Source organism: Pseudophryne corroboree, assembly GCF_028390025.1.
Source record: "Pseudophryne corroboree isolate aPseCor3 chromosome 3 unlocalized genomic scaffold, aPseCor3.hap2 SUPER_3_unloc_5, whole genome shotgun sequence".
Taxonomy (NCBI): domain Eukaryota; kingdom Metazoa; phylum Chordata; class Amphibia; order Anura; family Myobatrachidae; genus Pseudophryne; species Pseudophryne corroboree.
The window spans coordinates 502387-523861 of NW_026967541.1; the positions used below are offsets into that span (position 1 = coordinate 502387).

The 21475-nt window shown below is 47.8% G+C and overlaps 1 protein-coding gene across 1 annotated transcript in view; it reads left to right on the plus strand.

Annotated features, from left to right (window-relative positions):
- Positions 1 to 5758: 5758 nt before the first annotated feature.
- The window catches only part of LOC134984379 (zinc finger protein 585A-like), a 290470-nt gene continuing 274753 nt past the window's right edge, over positions 5759 to 21475 (plus strand). Inside the window, exons 1-2 of the mRNA XM_063949975.1 lie at positions 5759 to 6076; positions 6195 to 6292. Of these exons, the coding sequence (XP_063806045.1) occupies positions 5992 to 6076; positions 6195 to 6292 (183 nt within the window). The 5' untranslated portion in view covers positions 5759 to 5991. The remainder of the gene's footprint in view (positions 6077 to 6194; positions 6293 to 21475) is intronic.

The window sequence follows — 21475 nt, forward strand, 5'->3', positions numbered from 1 at the left end:
TCTGCGCGTCATGTATTACGGTAACTGCGGGATCTGCGACACCTGTATTACGGTAACGGCGGGGTCTGCGCCACCTGTATTACAGTAATAGGACACTAGAGTGTCAGCCACCTGTACAGGGATAATGCAGCACCAGAGGCTGCTCCAGCTGCACTATAACAAGGCACCAGAGGCTGCTCCCCCTGTAGTACAGAACCTGACAGCAGAGCTGCTCAGCCTATAGAATAATAATAATAATATCATTACCTGCTGCCAGACACAGCAATGGCTGCTCTCTGCTCCTGCTGCCTTGTGGGAATGATAGAAGGAAGGCGGAGCTCAGACCAGGGGAAAATGGCCGCCGCTCCTGACGTCACTACACGGCCAGGGAACCTATTGCTGCTGCCGGACTAGTCTACAAGAAAATGGCCGCCGGCCTCCTGCACTGAGGACATGTATGTTAATATTCATTAGCAGAGCGCGGGGCTGTGGGAGGGTTGAAGGAGGGGAGGGGCCAGTAACCAATAAGCAGCCTGTGCCAATCATGCCCTACTTCCGGACTGTGCGTTCCAGCTTACTTCCGTATTGTGCGGTCCACATACAGGAAGTGAGTTTTCATCGACTGCTGCAGCATCCCAGCATAGTTGCCAATTCAGCTTATAACAAGCGGAATTGGGCTTGTTTTTTCTTCTGGTTGCTTATTTTTTTGGGTGGTTGCTTGTTGCTTGTTTTTGGGCTTATAATTTTTTTTGCTGCTTGTTTTTGGGCTTCTTTTGTTTTTAGGAATCACTGACACCGACTTTCAGAGATAATTAGTCATTCATCCATATAACACAGATCCTCACACAGACATACTGTAGGTGAGACGTTGTGGATGAATAGAGTCTTAAAGAAATGATGATGAGTCATTCATTATGTCTATTGTTGCCGACTGCCGGTTGTGTGTATTCAGTAGGGCTAATTTGTTTTTAACAATGACAACAACAAAGACACTGACCAGACACACAACAGTGAAGCAATTTAGGACCACTTTATGTGGTATTCTTTATGTCAGATATGGTTTAAGATGCTTGGGTATTTGTTGCAAGGATTTTAAACCAACTACCAATATGCTTCAGCGCTTCAACTCAGGAATGTATAACATGGAAGCTTCTATAGACGATGGAGACAGCTCAGATGAATTTGCTTATATCCATTTTACATAAAACCTTTGTAATTCAGTGTGCTATGCACTTTACCTCACAGTATGCCATCTGCAATGCACTTTACTTCACACAGTGTGCCATGCACTTTACCTCACACAGTGGGGGTCATTCCGAGTTGTTCGCTCGCTAGCAGATTTTAGCAGCATTGCACACGCTAGGCCGCCGACCTCTGGGAGTGTATCTTCGCTTAGCAGAATTGCGAATGAAAGATTAGCAGAATTGCGAATAAATAATTCTTAGCAGTTTCTGAGTAGCTCGAGACTTACTCCTACACTGCGATCAGCTCAGCCCGTTTCATTCCTGGTTTGAAGTCACAAACACGCCCTGCGTTCGGCCAGCCACTCCCCCGTTTCTCCAGACACTCCTGCGTTTTATCCTGGCACGCCTGCGTTTTTCCGCACACTCCCAGAAAACTGTAAATTTCCGCCCAGAAACACCCACTTCCTGTCAATCACACTCCGATCACTTCAACGATGAAAATTCTTCGTTCGGACGTGAGTAAATCTACTAAGTTTTGTGCTAAATTACTTTGCGCATGCGCATCATGCGCATGCGCATTTTTGCCTTAATCGCTCCGTTGCGAAAATCGTCAACGAGCGAACAACTCGGAATGACCCCCAGTGTGCTATCTGCAATGCACTATACTTCACACAGTGTGCCATGCACTTTACCTCACATAGTATGCCATCTGCAATGCACTTTACTTCACAGTGTGCCATGCACTTTACCTCAGTGTGCCATCTGCAATGCACTTTACCTCTCAGTAATTCCTTTGTTATTTATTGAATTGAGTTACTATTTAATATTTATATATGCATTTATTATTTTAAATTGTCTTAATAATCTTTTGTTTTTGTTACCTTGATTTGGCCTCTTTATTTATTTAATAGAAGTACAAAGTTGGATGTTGTAAGATTATTTGTTTTATCTTTCCATCGAATAAATATTTCAGTGAATACAAATGACCACAGATACAGTATATACAGTTGGCAATTTTCACTTGAGATTTTTCTTTAGAGGAAACATGAAAGTATAGTATCTTAAATTCACAACTCTAACTATAATATTTATAAAAATTCCAGTATTCTTTAAAAGCCAGTTTTGTGCTGATAAATATCATTGTAAAGACCTTAAAGGCAGATTATATAAATAATTATATGTATTTTAATAAGACAAACAATAATGTTTGTTTTTATATAAAAAAAAAAAAAAAACTTGAGTTGGGCTTTTTTTTAGGCTTTTTAGGATTGGTTTGGGCTTGTTTTGGGCTTATTTTTCAGTCATCGGTTGCTTGTTTTTAATTTCAGAGTTGGCAACACTGCATCCCAGTGACCGTGGAGATCAGGTAATAGCGTCTTACTATACAGGGGGAGCAGCCTGTGGTGTCCTGTTATTAATATTATACAGGGAAGCAGCCTGTGGTGTCCTAATATTATTATTATACAGGGGGGAGCAGCCTGTGGTGTCCTGTTATTATTACTATACAGGGGGAGCAGTGTGTGGTGTCCTGTTATTATTACTATACAGGGGGAGCAGCCTGTGGTGTCCTGTTATTATTACTATACAGGGGAGCTGCCTGTGGTGTCCTGTTATTATTATTATTATTATTATACAGGGGGAGCGGCCTAAGGTGTCCTATTATTATTATACAGAGGGAGCAGCCTGTGGTGTCCTGTTATTATTATTATTATTATACAGGGGGAGCGGCCTAAGGTGTCCTGTTGTTGTAATTATTATTATTATACAGAGGGAGCAGCCTGTGGTGTCCTGTTATTGTTATTATACAGGGGGAGCAGCCTCTGGTGTCCTGTTGTTATTATTTTTGTACATGGGGAGTGGCCTGTGGTGCCCAGTTGTTATTACTGTTATACAGAGGGAGCAGATGTTTGTGTACGGTTATTATTGTACAGGGACAGCGGCTTGTGGTGTCCTGGTGTTATTATTATACATTGTGAGTGGTGGTGATGTCCTACAATACTGGATGAATGGCCTGAGGTGTCCTGCTTTTAAAGACATCTGTTATTATTTTTATACTGGGGTGCAGCCTTTAGTGTCATTATTATAAAATGTATTAAATGTAATTGTGGGGATTGAAAATATTGCTCAGTATGAAGCAAATGTATATCACACACCTGGGAGTGTCACAGTGACATCACTTATATCTATAGTTATAATACAGGTACATGACTGGGGAGGTGAGGGGGATCTGGGAGCGTCACAGTGGCATCACTTATATCTATAGTAATAATACAGAGACATGACTGGGGAGGTGAGGGGATCTGGGAGCGTCACAGTGGCATTACTTATATCTGTAGTAATAATACAGAGACAAGACTGGGGAGGTGAGAGGATCTGCGGTTGTCACAGTGAGATCACTTATATCTATAGTAATAATATAGGGACATGACTGACGAGGTGAGGGGATCTCGGAGCGTCACAGTGACATCACATATCTTTAGTAATGTAACTCCTCTTTACCTGGGGGTACAGTGTATATGTGCAATGTGCCTCCACCAAAGCTATTTAGAGCCCAATACTCTAATCGCTTAGGAAATAACCTACCCCTGCCTATAACATTAGTATGTGATGTAAGCAGATAGGACTATGCACATTTACCTATCGTACCTTTCCTTTGTGATTTCAGGCTCTTCCACAGATACGGAGACAGTTCCACCCTTAAGTATACTAGTTTTAATATGTAAGAAGTTATAGGCCACCTTATACAATTATATCATATAATACTCAAACCATGAACCGTTCTTCTAATATACCCCACCTATACATAATAATATACCCCACCTATACATAATAATATACCCCACCTATACATAATAATATACTCCACCTATACATAATAATATACCCCACCTATACATAATAATATACCCCACCTATACATAAGGTAATGCATGCAATACAGAGCATACGATTCCATAAGAAAGTTGTGGGGCTGCGTTTGAAAAACCACCCGGGTTCTCTTACTATAATCGTGCACGGTTGGGGCCCTTTCGTGTCTGTGTATAAGAAGTACTCTGGGTTATATGGGTATCCACTTGGAGCAATTGTCCTCACGATTGTTGAGCAATGCCTACTTCACGGCAATGAATAGCATGGTTTCCATGGAAGATCTAATTGTAGCGCTCCTAGACAACCTGAAACAGGAAGGTAGTACGTGGAGCTCTCCACCCTGGAATCCCTGACACCCGTGGTCTACTCGTTACACATAGTGGGGTGATGATCTGTGTTACCTGTCCCAGTATAAGCATAGCCCCACTGTAGATCCGTGGGGGTGGCTCCAGAACGTACAGAAGTCCCTGTTATTGGGACCTGTCTCTGATAGGTGAGGGGTGCTTAGTCTCCCTAGTGTATTATTTCCAAGTTTAGGTGACCCTGCGCCCTCTCCGAGCTGCTTTCATCATTATACACCACCGCACTCTATGACTGCTACCCGGCTGGTCATTATCTAATGTATATGGAGTCTCTAGAGGTGATATTTATACTCCTCAGATCCACCGATGCTGCTGGTCCCTGTGCTACTGTGCTGGCGGCTGGTACTTTAATAGTTAAAGGATGATAGGGGAGTATGCAGATTAGCAGGATTTATATGGGGGCTTCCTGCACTTACAATGATAGTGTGCCCGGTCTGGCCCTCCCCCCGACTCCGCCTCCACCAACAACCGGGCTCTTCCTGTGTGTTGGATGGGATGAGGGACTCAGCTCTGCCTCGGGGGGTAAACTGTCTGCTACTGCTGGACTCCTGGTAGCTGCTGCCCGAACTGCGATCTCCTTCCATGTACTAGCCTGCCCCGCCAGCGCTCCGCCTCCCAGCACTCTCGGTGACAACCAGGCAACGGGACGTCCCTGCTCGGCGTCCACCAGGGGAAATTAACACAGCGCTTCTCACCCACAGCGGGAGACATCCAATTCCTTTCCCCCACAGGGGCTCTCTCACTCGCAGGGAACCGCCTTCCTGTAAGCTCCCTCGTCTCAGCCGCCAGCCTTTTTCTCTCCCCTTAGTCAGCCCACCAACAAAACCGCCACTACACGCGCCCAGCCACCTCTCTCAGCACACGGGACCTCTGGAAGCTTCTCCGTGATCTCCACTGCACACTGCACGCTTACCAGAGTCCCCTCACCTTCAGCAGGCACAGAATAATAACATGCATAAACACTATACATTATTGGATCACTAGAAAGATCCAAGTTATTATCACATATATGGTATACATCAGTTGGCAGCATCTCTATTACCTTATAGATCTACACATTCATTAATTGATTTGCCCCCTCATAGTGTCCCAAGGCCTTCAAATCACTAGAGTACTACAGTAATAATACAGGGACATGACTGGGGAGGTGAGGGGATCTGGGAGCGTCACAATAACGTCACTTCTATCTATAGTAATAATACAGGGACATGACTGGGGTCTGAGGAGACTTGGGAGTACAGTAACACCAGGATATGTGTCTGGGTGATGACTGGAGAGGTGACTGCTGGGAATAGGACATAATACAGTAACACCAGGGGATGTGTCTGGGTGATGACTGTATCACTGTGTGTGTCAGGTTCCTATAAGACAGAGCTGGCCAAACTAGTCCTCGAGATCTACCAACAGTTCACATTTTCCAGACCACCTAGCTGGTGCACAGGTGTAGTCATTACTAATTAAGATGTGCTGAATTCATTCCTAACTGACAATTCTACAGATCTCCAGGAGGCCTGGAAAACATGAACTGTTGGTAGATCTCGAGGACCGGTTTGGCCAGCCCTGCTATAAGGTGTCAGGATGTCACTGTCTATGTCTCCATGCAGGAGGAGGAGTATATAGAGGAACACAGGGGTCTGTATGAGGACGTGATGATGGAGAATCACCGGCCCCTCACATCACTGGGTAAGAGAAGACTGTCATGTATTGTACAGGGAAGAGCAGGTATGGGGGCCCCTATATACACACATCATCTGATAATCACATATATACATTGTACTCAGTCACTGTGTGTCTCCTACAGATGGGCCCAGTAACAGAGATACCCCAGAGAGATGTCCCCGTCCTCTGTATTCCCAGGATTGTACAGAGGAGAATCACAGGATCCCACAGGAGGATCAGGTAGGTGGGCTATAGGTTATCCCCAATAAACCTAAGTGACTGTCACTATATGATCTGTAGAGGATTTGTGTGTCTTATACACTGATATTATACTGTTTCACCTCAGTTTAATCAAACAGTATGCAAATGTCATTGTATTTTTTGGGTTATTTAGGTAGAACGTCTTTCTCGTATAAAGGCAGAAGATATAGAGGAAGAAGAAGAAACGTATGTGACTGATATTAAGGTAGAAGATACAGAGGGAGAAGAAGACACGTATGTGACTTATATGAAGACAGAAGATATAGAGGGAGAAGAAGAGACGTATGTGACTGATATAAAGGCAGAAGATATAGAGGGAGAAGAAGAGACGTATGTGACTGATATAAAGGCAGAAGATATAGAGGGAGAAGAAGAGACGTATGTGACTGATATAAAGGCAGAAGATATAGAGGGAGAAGAAGAGACGTATGTGACTGATATAAAGGCAGAAGATATAGAGGGAGAAGAAGAGACGTATGTGACTGATATAAAGGCAGAAAGTATAGAGGGAGAAGAAGAGACGTATGTGAGGGGTGATCAGCAGTGTAAGGAAGAGGAGATCCCTACAGATATCAGCACAGGTGAGTAATAAACACTTATTACAGAAAAGAGTCACATATTCTCCTTGCTCAGTCACTACAGCAATCTCTTATAGTACACCCTCCGCTGTCAGTACAAACTAATGAGGAATATGTATTTTCCCAGTGGGGGAGTCAGGAGCCATCAGCCCCTATTATACTCCTGCTCGCCCCCTCACATCATGTCACTGTGTGTTACCAGCCCAGAGATCTGACCAGTCTCCTCCCCACACTCTCTGGTGTATCTCATACATCAGGAGCCATCAGCACCTATTATACTTCTGCTCTCCTCCTCACATCATGTCACTGTGTGTTACCAGCCCAGAGATCTGACCAATTTCCTCCCCACACTCTCTGGTGTATCTCATACATCAGGAGCCATCAGCCTCTATTATTCTCCTTCTCTCCCCCTCACATCATGTCACTGTGTGGTACCAGCCCAGAGATCTGACCAGTCTCCTCCCCACACTCTCTGGTGTATCTCATACATCAGGACCCATCAGTCCCTATTATTCTCCTGCTCTCCCCCTCACATCATGTCACTGTGTGTTACCAGCCCAGAGATCTGACCAGTCTCTTCCCCACACTCTCTGGTGTATCTCGTACATCAGGAGCCATCAGCCTCTATTATTCTCCTTCTCTCCCCCTCACATCATGTCACTGTGTGGTACCTATGTTTTCACCTGCAGGGTTCACAGTAGTATCCACAGGATATACATTGGGATATGAGGTATCGTCAGCGGATTGGCAGTAATGATCAAAAGGTTTCGGCCTCCCAGAATGCAACAGACCAGTCTCCTATATCCCGCCTCCTGGCTCAGGGAATTCAGTTTTCTCTGACGTCCTAGTGGATGCTGGGACTTCCGTAAGGACCATGGGGAATAGCGGCTCTGCAGGAGACTGGGCACAAAGTAAAAGCTTTAGGACTAGCTGGTGTGCACTGGCTCCTCCCCCTATGACCCTCCTCCAAGCCTCAGTTAAGATTTTGTGCCCGGCCGAGAAGGGTGCAATCTAGGTGGCTCTCCTGAGCTGCTTAGAAGTAAAAGTATAATTAGGTTTTTTATTTTCAGTGAGTCCTGCTGGCAACAGGCTCACTGCAGCGCGGGACTAAGGGGAGAAGAAGCGAACTCACCTGCGTGCAGAGTGGATTGGGCTTCTTGGCTACTGGACATTAGCTCCAGAGGGACGATCACAGGTTCAGCCTGGATGGGTCCCGGAGCCGCGCCGCCGGCCCCCTTACAGAGCCAGAAGAGCGAAGAGGTCCGGAGAAAGCGGCGGCAGAAGACGTTCCTGTCTTCAGATAAGGTAGCGCACAGCACTGCAGCTGTGCGCCATTGCTCTCAGCACACTTCACACTCCGGTCACTGAGGGTGCAGGGCGCTGGGGGGGGAGCGCCCTGAGACGCAATAAAACATGATAAAAACCTTATGTGGCTAAAGAAATGCATCACATATAGCTCCTGGGCTATATGGATGCATTTAACCCCTGCCAGTTTTCCAGAAAAAAGCGGGAGAAAAGGCCGCCGAGAAGGGGGCGGAGCCTATATCCTCAGCACACAAGCGCCATTTTCCCTCACAGCTCCGCTGGAAGGACGGCTCCCTGACTCTCCCCTGCAGTCCTACACTACGGTAACAGGGTAAAACAAGAGAGGGGGGGCACTATTTGGCAAAATATATATAGCGCTCTGGTGTGTGCTGGCAAACTCTCCCTCTGTCTCCCCAAAGGGCTAGTGGGGTCCTGTCCTCTATCAGAGCATTCCCTGTGTGTGTGCTGGGTATCGGTACGTTTGTGTCGACATGTATGAGGAGGAAAATGATGTGGAAGCAAGGCAATTGCCTGTGTTAGTGATGTCACCCCCTAGGGAGTCGACACCTGACTGGATGGTCGTGTTTAAAGAGTTACGTGACAGTGTCAGCACTTTGCAAAAAACTGTTGATGACATGAGACAGCCGGCAAATCAATTAGTGCCAGTCCAGGCGTCTCAGACACCGTCAGGGGCGCTAAAACGCCCGCTACGTCAGGTGGTCGACACAGACCCAGACACGGATACTGAATCCAGTGTCGACGGTGAGGAGACAAACGTAATGTCCAGTAGGGCCACACGTTACATGATCACGGCTATGAAGGAGGCGTTGAACATTTCTGACACTACAAGTACCACAAAAAAGGGTATTATGTGGGGTGTGAAAAAACTGCCTGTGGTATTTCCTGAGTCAGATGAATTAAATGAGGTGTGTGATAAGGCGTGGGTTTCCCCCGATAAAAAACTGCTGATTTCTAATAAATTATTGGCACTATATCCTTTCCCGCCAGAGGTTAGGGCGCGTTGGGAAACACCCCCTAGGGTAGATAAGGCGCTCACACGCTTATCAAAACAAGTGGCGTTACCGTCTCCAGATACGGCCGCCCTCAAGGAACCTGCTGATAGTAGGCTGGAAAATATCCTAAAAGGTATATACACACATGCTGGTGTTATACTGCGACCAGCGATTGCCTCAGCCTGGATGTGCAGTGCTGGGGTGGCTTGGTCAGATTCCCTGACTGAAAATATTGATACCCTGGATAGGGACAGTATATTATTAACTATAGAGCATTTAAATGATGCATTACTATATATGCGAGATGCACAGAGGGATATTTGCACCCTGGCATCAAGAGTAAGTGCGATGTCCATTTCTGCCAGAAGAGCCTTATGGACGCGACAGTGGTCAGGGGATGCGGATTCCAAACGACATATGGAAGTATTGCCGTATAAAGGGGAGGAGTTATTTGGGGTCGGTCTATCGGACCTGGTGGCCACGGCAACTGCTGGGAAATCCACCTTCTTACCCCAGGTCACCTCTCAGCAGAAGAAGACACCGTCTTTTCAAACTCAGTCCTTTCGTTCCCATAAGGGCAAGCGGGCAAAAGGCCACTCTTTTTTGCCCCGGGGCAGAGGAAGAGGGAAAAGACTGCACCAGGCAGCCCCTTCCCAGGAGCAGAAGCCCTCCCCCGCTTCTGCCAAAGCTTCAGCATGACGCTGGGGCTTTACAAGCGGACTCAGGCACGGTGGGGGCCCGTCTCAAAAATTTCAACGCGCAGTGGGCTCACTCGCAAGTGGACCCCTGGATCCTGCAGGTAGTATCTCAGGGGTACAAATTGGAATTCGAGACATCTCCCCCTCGCCGGTTCCTGAAGTCTGCTCTACCAACGTCTCCCTCTGACAGGGAGGCTGTTTTGGAAGCTATTCACAAGCTGTATTCTCAGCAGGTGATAATCAAGGTACCCCTCCTACAACAGGGAAAGGGGTATTATTCCACACTGTTTGTGGTACCGAAGCCGGACGGCTCGGTGAGACCAATTTTAAATCTAAAATCCTTGAACACTTACATAAAAAGGTTCAAATTCAAGATGGAGTCACTCAGAGCAGTGATAGCGAACTTGGAAGAAGGGGACTATATGGTGTCTCTGGACATCAAAGATGCTTATCTCCATGTCCCAATCTTCCCTTCTCACCAAGGGTACCTCAGGTTTGTGGTACAGAACTGTCATTATCAGTTTCAGACGCTGCCGTTTGGATTGTCCACGGCACCCCGGGTCTTTACCAAGGTAATGGCCGAAATGATGATTCTCCTTCGAAGAGAAGGCGTCTTAATTATCCCTTACTTGGACGATCTCCTGATAAGGGCAAGGTCAAGGGAACAGTTAGAGGTCGGAGTAGCACTATCTCAGGTAGTGCTACGTCAGCACGGGTGGATTCTAAATATCCCAAAATCACAGCTGATTCCAACAACACGTCTACTGTTCCTAGGGATGATTCTGGACACAGTCCAGAAAAAGGTGTTTCTCCCGGAGGAGAAGGCCAGGGAGTTATCCGAGCTAGTCCGGAACCTCCTAAAACCAGGCCAAGTGTCAGTGCATCAATGCACGAGAGTCCTGGGAAAAATGGTGGCTTCGTACGAAGCGATTCCATTCGGAAGATTGCATGCAAGAACTTTTCAGTGGGATCTGCTGGACAAATGGTCCGGATCGCATCTTCAGATGCAATAGCGGATAACCCTATCTCCAAGGACAAGGGTGTCTCTCCTGTGGTGGTTACAGAGTGCTCATCTTCTAGAGGGCCGCAGATTCGGCATTCAGGATTGGATGCTGGTGACCACGGATGCCAGCCTGAGAGGCTGGGGAGCAGTTACACAAGGAAGAAATTTCCAGGGCTTGTGGTCAAGCATGGAAACGTCTCTTCACATAAATATCCTGGAACTAAGGGCCATTTACAATGCCCTGAGTCAAGCAAGGCCTCTGCTTCAGGGTCAACCGGTATTGATCCAGTCGGACAACATCACGGCTGTCGCCCACGTAAACAGACAGGGCGGCACAAGAAGCAGGAGGGCAATGGCAGAAGCTGCAAGGATTCTCCGCTGGGCGGAAAATCATGTGATAGCACTGTCAGCAGTGTTCATTCCGGGAGTGGTCAACTGGGAAGCAGACTTCCTCAGCAGACACGACCTCCACCCGGGGGAGTGGGGACTTCACCCAGAAGTCTTCCAAGTGATTGTAAACCGTTGGGAAGAACCAAAGGTAGACATGATGGCGTCCCGTCTCAACAAAAAACTGGACAGATATTGCGCCAGGTCAAGGGACCCTCAGGCATTAGCGGTGGACGCTCTGGTAACACCGTGGGTGTACCAGTCGGTGTACGTGTTCCCTCCTCTGCCTCTCATACCCAAAGTACTGAGAATCATAAGAAGGAGAGGAGTAAGAACTATACTCGTGGCTCCGGATTGGCCAAGAAGAACTTGGTACCCGGAACTGCAAGAGATGCTCACGGAGGAACCGTGGCCTCTACCTCTAAGAAAGGACCTGCTTCAGCAGGGACCTTGTCTGTTCCAAGACTTACCGCGGCTGCGTTTGACGGCATGGCGGTTGAACGCCGGATCCTGAAGGAAAAAGGCATTCCAGATGAAGTCATCCCTACCCTGATCAAAGCCAGGAAGGATGTAACTGCGAAACATTATCACCGCATTTGGCGGAAGTATGTTGTGTGGTGTGAGGCCAAGAAGGCCCCTACGGAGGAATTTCAACTGGGTCGGTTCCTACATTTCCTGCAAGCAGGACTGTCTATGGGCCTAAAATTGGGATCCATTAAGGTTCAGATTTCGGCCCTGTCGATCTTCTTCCAGAAAGAACTGACTTCAGTGCCTGAAGTTCAGGCGTTTGTCAAGGGGGTACTGCATATACAGCCTCCTTTTGTGCCTCCAGTGGCACCTTGGGATCTAAATGTAGTTTTGGGGTTCCTAAAATCACATTGGTTTGAGCCACTCACCACTGTGGACTTTAAATTTCTCACATGGAAAGTGGTAATGCTGTTAGCCCTGGCTTCAGCCAGGCGTGTCTCAGAATTGGCGGCTTTATCCTATAAAAGCCCTTACCTAATTTTTCATTCAGACAGGGCAGAATTGAGGACTCGTCCTCAATTTCTCCCTAAGGTGGTTTCAGCGTTTCACATGAACCAGCCTATTGTGGTACCTGCGGCTACTAGAGACTTGGGGGACTCCAAGTTACTAGACGTAGTCAGAGCCCTGAAAATATATGTTTCCAGGACGGCTGGAGTCAGAAAATCTGACTCGCTGTTTATCCTGTATGCATCCAACAAGTTGGGTGCTCCTGCTTCGAAGCAGACGATTGCTCGTTGGATTTGTAATACAATTCAGCTTGCACATTCTGTGGCAGGCCTGCCACAGCCAAAATCTGTTAAAGCCCATTCCACAAGGAAGGTGGGCTCATCTTGGGCGGCTGCCCGAGGGGTCTCGGCTTTACAACTTTGCCGAGCAGCTACTTGGTCAGGGGCAAACACGTTTGCAAAATTTTACAAATTCGATACCCTGGCTGAGGAGGACCTGGAGTTCTCTCATTCGGTGCTGCAGAGTCATCCGCACTCTCCCGCCCTTATAATACTAATTAATAACCTGTGACTGATTGCTAGTGTGATTGCAGACTTTACTATTTCTGTCAGTTTTTGGGTATATTTCAATCCTCAATGCTGGTGCAAAGCAGGGAAGTATCAGATCGTATGTCACTTTATAGCTTGTTAAAGTGATTTCAGTCACAAATTGTGTAGTTAACACCGTACAGGTGTGTGATTTGTTTACCATTGTGATCGGACGGTGCTTACGAAAGCCCTCACCGCCTTGCATCCCGGCCCCAGTCACAGAATGGAGTTTAGGTCACACGGGACCTGGCCAAATAGGGGATTCCCGCTTACCGTCAGTAACCGCCTGTTACTGATTCCACCCACTACGCAGTGGGCGGATTCTATGCAGCCACCACCAGACTCCTATTTAGTGGGGTCTGGAACCACTGCTCTGCTCTGTATGCGTCAACACGCTGTCTTACCACCCCTGTGTGGTATTGACGAATCTCCAATAGTTGCTTGACCAAGCACGGCACGGTAGCAGGTGGAAGGCGGAGCTTGGAGATGCTGGGTGTACCCTGGAGAGCCGAAAAACGGAGCTAAGTTTCGCTTAGCCCTGCAAGTCACAAGATGAAGCAGTCGTCTTGAGGCAGAAGATGTTTTATTTACCCAGTCTTAAAAAAGACTGTTCCCTATTGCTACCGGCAACTGCAATACAGCAAGTTGTTTACAGCAGAGTGAAAATGGTCTAATCCACCTCTGAAGCTCATAGGCCTCATCTTTTTATCTCAAACCAACATACAGTTCAACAGGGGGTAGTCCCACCCTGAGTCTTTTTAACCAATTGTTTTAGCTTTCACCAAAGCCTCCTGAATAATCCAAGGCAGGCACAGGTTCAAGTTGAACCCCCGTGGGCTTCTTTTGCACAGACATTATACAATATAGCTGAGTGGATAATGCCAGCTCCTATACTAGGGATAGGTTACCCTGTTGACCCTTACAAGAAAAACAGGCTGAAAGGCCTGTGGAAAATAAATCACACAGACATGAAACAACATCCTCACAGTCTACACATGTTTCAGAAGGAGACACTTGGGAGGATGAGGATTCCTCACATTCTGGGTCTGCATACAGAGACGAGGATGAAGGTCCCAGCTCAGTGGTTATACCTGAGCTAATTAGTTCTATGAAAGCCATTCTATCCTTATAGGAGGCAGCAGAGCCTTTGTTAAAATCCAATGCTCCTGTGTTTAAACATCCCAAAACAGTCAGAACTGAATTTCTGGGGTCAGAACAGCTGACGGAGATTATGCAAGAGGCTTGGGTAACACCCAGTAAGAAGTTTAGAATTCCAAAGAAATGGAATTCCCATTATCCTCTTCCAGCTGGGGACTGTTTAAAAAGGGAGGTGGCTCCCAAAATAGATACGCACGTCATTCGATTAGTGTGAAAATATACATTACTTCTGCCTTCAACATCATTAAATGATGTTACGGATAGAAAAATAGATGTTTTTTTAAAAACCATTTTCTCCTTGTCTGGGGCAATTGTGAGACCAGCCATGGCTTCAGCCTGGATGGCAAAAGCAATGGCCGCTGGGCATTGGCATCTAGAGAGCAAAAATCCCATTTTGCACATATATTAAACAGGCGGCTATGTTTATGGAAGAAGCAGCCTTGGACATGGGTACTATTGGCTCTCAAGCATAAGCCTCAGCGGTAGCCGCTCACATGTCGGTTTGGCTACGTACATGGAAGTCTGACTCAGAGTCCAAGGAGTTTCTAGAGTCTTTGCCCTTTACTGGAGATATTCTTTTTGGTAAAGAATTACAGTATATTGGAGTCAGAAGCAGACTCTAAGAAAGCGAAGTTTCCTTCTACTTACAAGTCTAAACCTAATTTTTCAGCTTTTCGGTTCTTTCGGACCCAAGGAAAAGCGAAAGGAAAAGTTTACGGCAAACAGTCCCAATCAGACAAGTCTGGAAAGACTAAAAAGCACTGGGCTTACCAGAAGGCCTGCCTCCAAACCAGAAGATAAGCCATCAGGCTGATGGTGCTGGCCTCCACCTGGAGGACCCCAGGGTGGGAGGCCGACTTCTTCATTTTGCACAGATCTAGCAGCAGTCCACCACAGATGCCTGGGAGCAAGAAGCGGTATCTCACAGTTATGCGTTTGCCTTCAAGAAGCACCCTCCACAAAGTTTTTTTTGTACCAGCCTATCTGCAGTAGAAACAAAGGCCAGGGCCTTACAAGAGGCAGTTCAGAGGTTGCTTCAATCAGGAGTGATAATTCCAGTTCCTCCTGCGCAACAAGGACAAGGTTTCTATTCCAACCTGTTTCTAGTTCAGAAACCAAATGGGTCGTTCCAGCCTATACTCAATCTCAAAGTTCTGAACAAGTACATTTGGGTGCCTGAATTTCATATGGAGACTTTACCTGATTGGCTGTGCGCTGTCTGTGCTGTGACAGCGCACCGCACAGCCCCGTCCATTATATTCAATGGTGGGAACTTAGCGGCTAGCGGTGAGGTCACCCGCCGGTCAGCGGCTGACCGCGGGTAACCCCACCGCTGACGGCAAAGTTCCCACGATTGAAACTAATGGAGCGGCTTTGCGATGCGCTGTCACAGCACAGACAGCGCACAGCCAATCAGGTGAGCGCCACGGAAGTAGCGCTTCCTGATTGGCTGAAGGGACTTCAGTGACAGGAGTCACGTGATGTCCCGGCATTCGGGAGAAAGGGGTCTGATGTGAAAGCATGGGACCCCTTTTTAGTCAGGTATGGAGCGGGTGTTCGGTTTGTTTTTTTAACAAGTACCTGGATTTATATCTGGACGTGGATGTACCTCTGGACGCTGGAAGGTGAGTATAATTTTTTCACAGGTACCCTCGGATCGTCGGAGACCGTGGCAGTCGGCGTGTCAACATAGGTAAGTATGTGTGTGTCGGTAGTGTGTAATAAAGTTTTACTATCAAGGTGTCTGTGTACTGTTTTTATTTGGGTATTTTTTTTCCAGTAGTACTACAGGTACCAGCGGGCCCGTTTTTCTCCTGCATGCTGGTACTTGTGGTTCTCCAAGTACCAGCTTGCGGAGGAGGCTTGCTGGGACTTGTAGTACTACTGGAAAAAACAATATCTTTTTATTATCACAAAAGGCTATCAGCCCCCCCATCCGCAGCCCATTGGATGGGGGGGGGGCAGCCTCGGGCTTCACCCCTGGCCCTTGGGTGGCTGGGGGGGGGAACCCCTTGATTGTAGGGGTCCCCACTCCCCCAGGGTACCCCGGCCAGGGGTGACTAGTTGGGTAGTTAATGCCACGGCCGCAGGGCACGGCATAAAAGTGACCCCCGGCTGTGGCATTATCTGTCCAGCTAGTGGAGCCCGATGCTGGTGTTAAAAATACGGGGGACCCCTACTCTTCTTGTCCCCCGTATTTTTGGCACCAGCACCAGGCGCAGAGCCCGGTGCTGGTTTTAAAAATTGGGGGGATCCATGCCCAATTTTTCTCCGCATTTTTAGAACCAGGACCAGCTCGAAGAGCCCGAGGCTGGTTATGCTTTGGAGGGGGGACCCCACGCCATTTTTCTCTAACGTCCTAGTGGATGCTGGGACTCCGTCAGGACCATGGGGAATAGCGGGCTCCGCAGGAGACAGGGCACATCTAAAAAGCTTTTAGGGTCACATGGTGCGTACTGGCTCCTCCCCCTATGACCCTCCTCCAAGCCTCAGTTAGGTTTTTGTGCCCGTCCGAGAGGGTGCAATCTAGGTGGCTCTCTTAAAGAGCTGTTTAGAAAAAGTTTTTTTAGGTTTCAATCTCAGTGATTCCTGCTGGCAACAGGATCACTGCAACGAGGGACTTAGGGGAGAGATTTCCAACTCACCTGCGTGCAGGATGGATTGGAGTCTTAGGCTACTGGACACTTAGCTCCAGAGGGAGTCGGAACACAGGTCATCCTGGGGTTCGTCCCGAAGCCGCGCCGCCGATCCCCCTTACAGACGCTGAAGACGGAGGTCCGGAAAGCAGGCGGCAGAAGACTCCTCAGTCTTCATGAAGGTAGCGCACAGCACTGCAGCTGTGCGCCATTGTTGCTACACGGCTCACTGATTTCAGTCACGGAGGGTGCAGGGCGCTGCTGGGGGCGCCCTGGGCAGCAATATAAATACCTTTAGTGGCAAAATAAATACATCACATATAGTCATTAAGGCTATATGTATGTATTTAACCCAGGCCAGTTTTCCTAAAAACCGGGAGAAAAGCCCGCCGAAAAAGGGGCGGAGCTTATTCTCCTCAGCACTCAGCGCCATTTTCCTGCTCAGCTCCGCTGGTGAGGAAGGCTCCCAGGACTCTCCCCTGCACTGCACTACAGAAACAGGGTAACAAAGAGAAGGGGGGCATAAATTGGCGATATTGATATATTAAGAGCGCATATATAGAAAACAACACCTTATAGGGTTGTTTATATACATTTATAGCGCTTTTGGTGTGTGCTGGCAAACTCTCCCTCTGTCTCCCCAAAGGGCTAAGAGGGTCCTGTCTTCGATTAGAGCATTCCCTGTGTGGCTGCTGTGTGTCGGTACGTGTGTGTCGACATGTATGAGGACGATGTTGGTGTGGAGGCAGAGCAATTGCCGGTAATGGTGATGTCACCCCCTAGGGAGTCGACACCGGAATGGATGGCTTTAGTTATGGAATTACGTGATAATGTCAGCACATTACAAAGGTCAGTTGACGAAATGAGACGCCCGACAAACCAGTTAGTACCGGTTCAGGCGTCTCAGACACCGTCAGGGGCTGTAAAACGTCCCTTACCTCAGTCAGTCGACACGGGTACCGACACAGATGAATCTAGTGTCGACGGTGAAGAAACAAACGTATTTTCCAATAGGGCCACACGTTATATGATCACGGCAATGAAGGAGGCGTTGCAGATCTCTGATACTGCTGGTACCTCAAAAAGGGGTATTATGTGGGGGGTGAAAAAACTACCTGTAGTTTTTCCAGAATCAGAGGAATTGAATGATGTGTGTGATGAAGCATGGGTTACTCCCGATAGAAAATTGCTAATTTCAAAGAAGTTATTGGCATTATACCCTTTCCCACCAGAGGTTAGGGCGCGCTGGGAAACACCCCCTAGGGTGGATAAAGCGCTCACACGTTTATCAAAGCAAGTGGCGCTGCCGTCTCCTGATACGGCCGCCCTCAAGGATCCAGCAGATAGGAGGCTGGAAACTACACTGAAGAGTATATACACACATACTGGTGTTATACTGCGACCGGCAATAGCCTCAGCCTGGATGTGCAGTGCTGGGGTAGTGTGGTTGGATTCTCTGACTGAAAATATTGATACCCTGGATAGGGACAGTATTTTATTGACTCTAGAGCAATTAAAGGATGCTTTTCTTTATATGCGAGATGCTCAGAGGGATGTTTGTACTCTAACATCAAGAGTAAGGGCGATGTCCATATCTGCCAGAAGAAGTTTATGGACGCGACAGTGGTCAGGTGATGCGGATTCCAAAAGGCATATGGAAGTATTGCCATATAAAGGAGAGGAATTGTTTGGAGTCGGTCTTTCGGACCTGGTGGCCACGGCAACTGCCGGCAAATCCACTTTTTTACCTCAGACCCCCTCCCAACAGAAAAAGACACCGTCTTTTCAGCCGCAGTCCTTTCGCTCCTATAAAAAGCGACCAAAAGGACAGTCTTATCTGCCGCGAGGCAGAGGAAAGGGTAAGAAAGGGCAGCAAGCAGCCCCTGCCCAGGACCAGAAGCCCGCCCCGGTTTCTACAAAGCCATCAGCATGACGCTGGGGCTTTACAAGTGGACTCAGGAGCGGTGGGGGGTCGACTCAAGATTTTCAGCAATCAGTGGGCTCACTCACAAGTGGACCCGTGGGTCCTGCAGATAATATCTCAGGGTTACATGCTGGAGTTCGAAAGGTCTCCCCCTCGCCGGTTCCTAAAGTCTGCTTTACCAACGTCTCCCTCAGAAAGGACGTCGGTTTTGGAAGCCATTCACAAGCTGTATTCTCAGCAGGTGATAGTCAAGGTACCCCTCCTACAACAGGGAAAGGGGTATTATTCCACACTATTTGTGGTACCGAAACCGGACGGTTCGGTAAGGCCTATTCTAAACCTGAAATCCTTGAACCTGTACATACAGAAATTCAAGTTCAAGATGGAGTCACTCAGAGCAGTGATAGCGAATCTGGAAGAAGGGGACTTCATGGTGTCCTTGGACATAAAAGATGCTTATCTACATGTCCCGATTTACCCCTCACACCAAGGGTATCTCAGGTTCGTGATACAAGACTGTCATTATCAGTTTCAAACGCTGCCGTTTGGTTTGTCCACGGCCCCTCGGGTCTTTACCAAGGTAATGACCGAAATGATGGTTCTTCTACGAAGAAAAGGCGTATTAATTATCCCTTACTTGGACGATCTCCTGATAAGGGCAAAGTCCAGAGAACAGCTGGAAGTCGGTGTAGCGCTAACCCAAGTAGTGCTTCAGCAACACGGGTGGATTCTGAATCTTCCAAAATCTCAATTGAACCCGACAACACATCTGCTGTTCCTGGGCATGATTCTGGACACGGTTCAGAAAAAGGTGTTTCTCCCGGAAGAGAAAGCAAGGGAGTTATCCGAACTTGTCAGGAACCTCCTAAAACCAGGAACTGTGTCAGTACATCAATGCGCAAGAGTCCTGGGAAAAATGGTGGCTTCGTACGAAGCGATTCCATTTGGCAGATTCCATGCACGGACATTTCAGTGGGATCTGCTGGACAAATGGTCCGGATCGCATCTGCACATGCATCAACGGATAACACTGTCACCAAGAACAAGGTTGTCTCTCCTGTGGTGGTTGCAGACTGCCCATCTGTTAGTGGGCCGCAGATTCGGCATACAGGACTGGGTCCTGGTGACTACGGATGCCAGCCTACGAGGCTGGGGAGCAGTCACACAGGGAAGAAACTTCCAGGGCGTGTGGTCAAACCTGGAGACGTCCCTTCACATAAATATACTGGAGCTAAGAGCGATCTACAATGCTCTAAGTCTGGCGAAACCGCTGCTTCAGGGTCAGCCGGTGTTGATCCAGTCGGACAACATCACGGCAGTCGCCCACGTAAACCGACAAGGCGGCACGAGAAGCAGAAGTGCAATGACAGAAGCTGCAAGGATTCTGCGCTGGGCGGAGAATCATGTCATAGCACTGTCAGCAGTGTTCATCCCGGGAGTGGACAACTGGGAAGCAGATTTCCTCAGCAGACACGACCTCCACCCGGGAGAGTGGGGACTTCATCCAGAAGTCTTCCACATGATTGTGAACCGTTGGGAAAAACCAAAGGTGGACATGATGGCGTCTCGCCTCAACAAAAAATTGGACAGGTATTGCGCCAGGTCAAGAGACCCTCAGGCAATAGCTGTGGACGCCCTGGTAACACCGTGGGTGTACCAGTCAGTGTATGTGTTCCCTCCTCTGCCTCTCATACCAAAGGTACTGAGAATTATACGAAAAAGGGGAGTAAGAACAATACTGGTGGCTCCGGACTGGCCAAGAAGAACTTGGTATCCGAAACTTCAAGAGATGCTCACGGAGGATCCGTGGCCTCTACCTCTAAGAAGGGATCTGCTTCAGCAGGGACCTTGTATGTTCCAAGACTTACCGCGTCTGCGTTTGACGGCATGGCGGTTGAACGCCGGATTCTAAAAGAAAAGGGCATTCCTGAGGAAGTTATTCCTACTTTAATTTTAGCCAGGAAGGAAGTGACCGCACAACATTATCACCGCATTTGGCGAAAATATGTTGCGTGGTGTGAGGCCAAGAAGGCTCCAACGGAAGAATTTCAATTGGGTCGATTCTTACATTTCCTGCAAGCAGGATTGTCTATGGGCCTCAAATTGGGGTCCATTAAAGTTCAAATTTCGGCCTTATCAATTTTCTTCCAGAAGGAATTGGCGTCAGTGCCTGAAGTACAAACTTTTGTCAAAGGTGTACTACATATACAACCCCCAATAGTGCCGCCAGTGGCACCGTGGGATTTGAACGTGGTTCTGAATTTTCTCAAATCTCATTGGTTTGAGCCTCTAAAATCGGTAGATTTAAAATACCTTACATGGAAGGTAACCATGCTATTGGCCCTGGCTTCAGCCAGGAGAGTTTCAGAGTTGGCAGCTTTGTCATACAAAAGCCCATATCTGATATTCCATTCGGACAGGGCAGAATTGCGGACACGTCCTCAATTTCTCCCTAAGGTGGTTTCGGCTTTTCACTTGAACCAGCCTATTGTAGTGCCTGCGGCTACTAGCGACTTGGAGGACTCCAAGTTACTGGACGTTGTCAGAGCATTAAAAATATATATTTCAAGGACAGCTGGAGTCAGAAAATCGGACTCGTTGTTTACATTGTATGCACCCAACAAGATGGGTGCTCCTGCGTCTAAACAGACGATTGCACGTTGGATATGTAGCACAATCCAACTTGCACATTCTGTGGCAGGCCTGCCACAGCCTAAATCTGTAAAGGCCCACTCCACAAGGAAAGTGGGCTCATCCTGGGCGGCTGCCCGAGGAGTCTCGGCATTGCAACTTTGCCGAGCAGCTACGTGGTCAGGGGAGAACACGTTTGTAAAATTTTACAAATTTGATACTCTGGCTAAAGAGGACCTGGAGTTCTCTCATTCGGTGCTGCAGAGT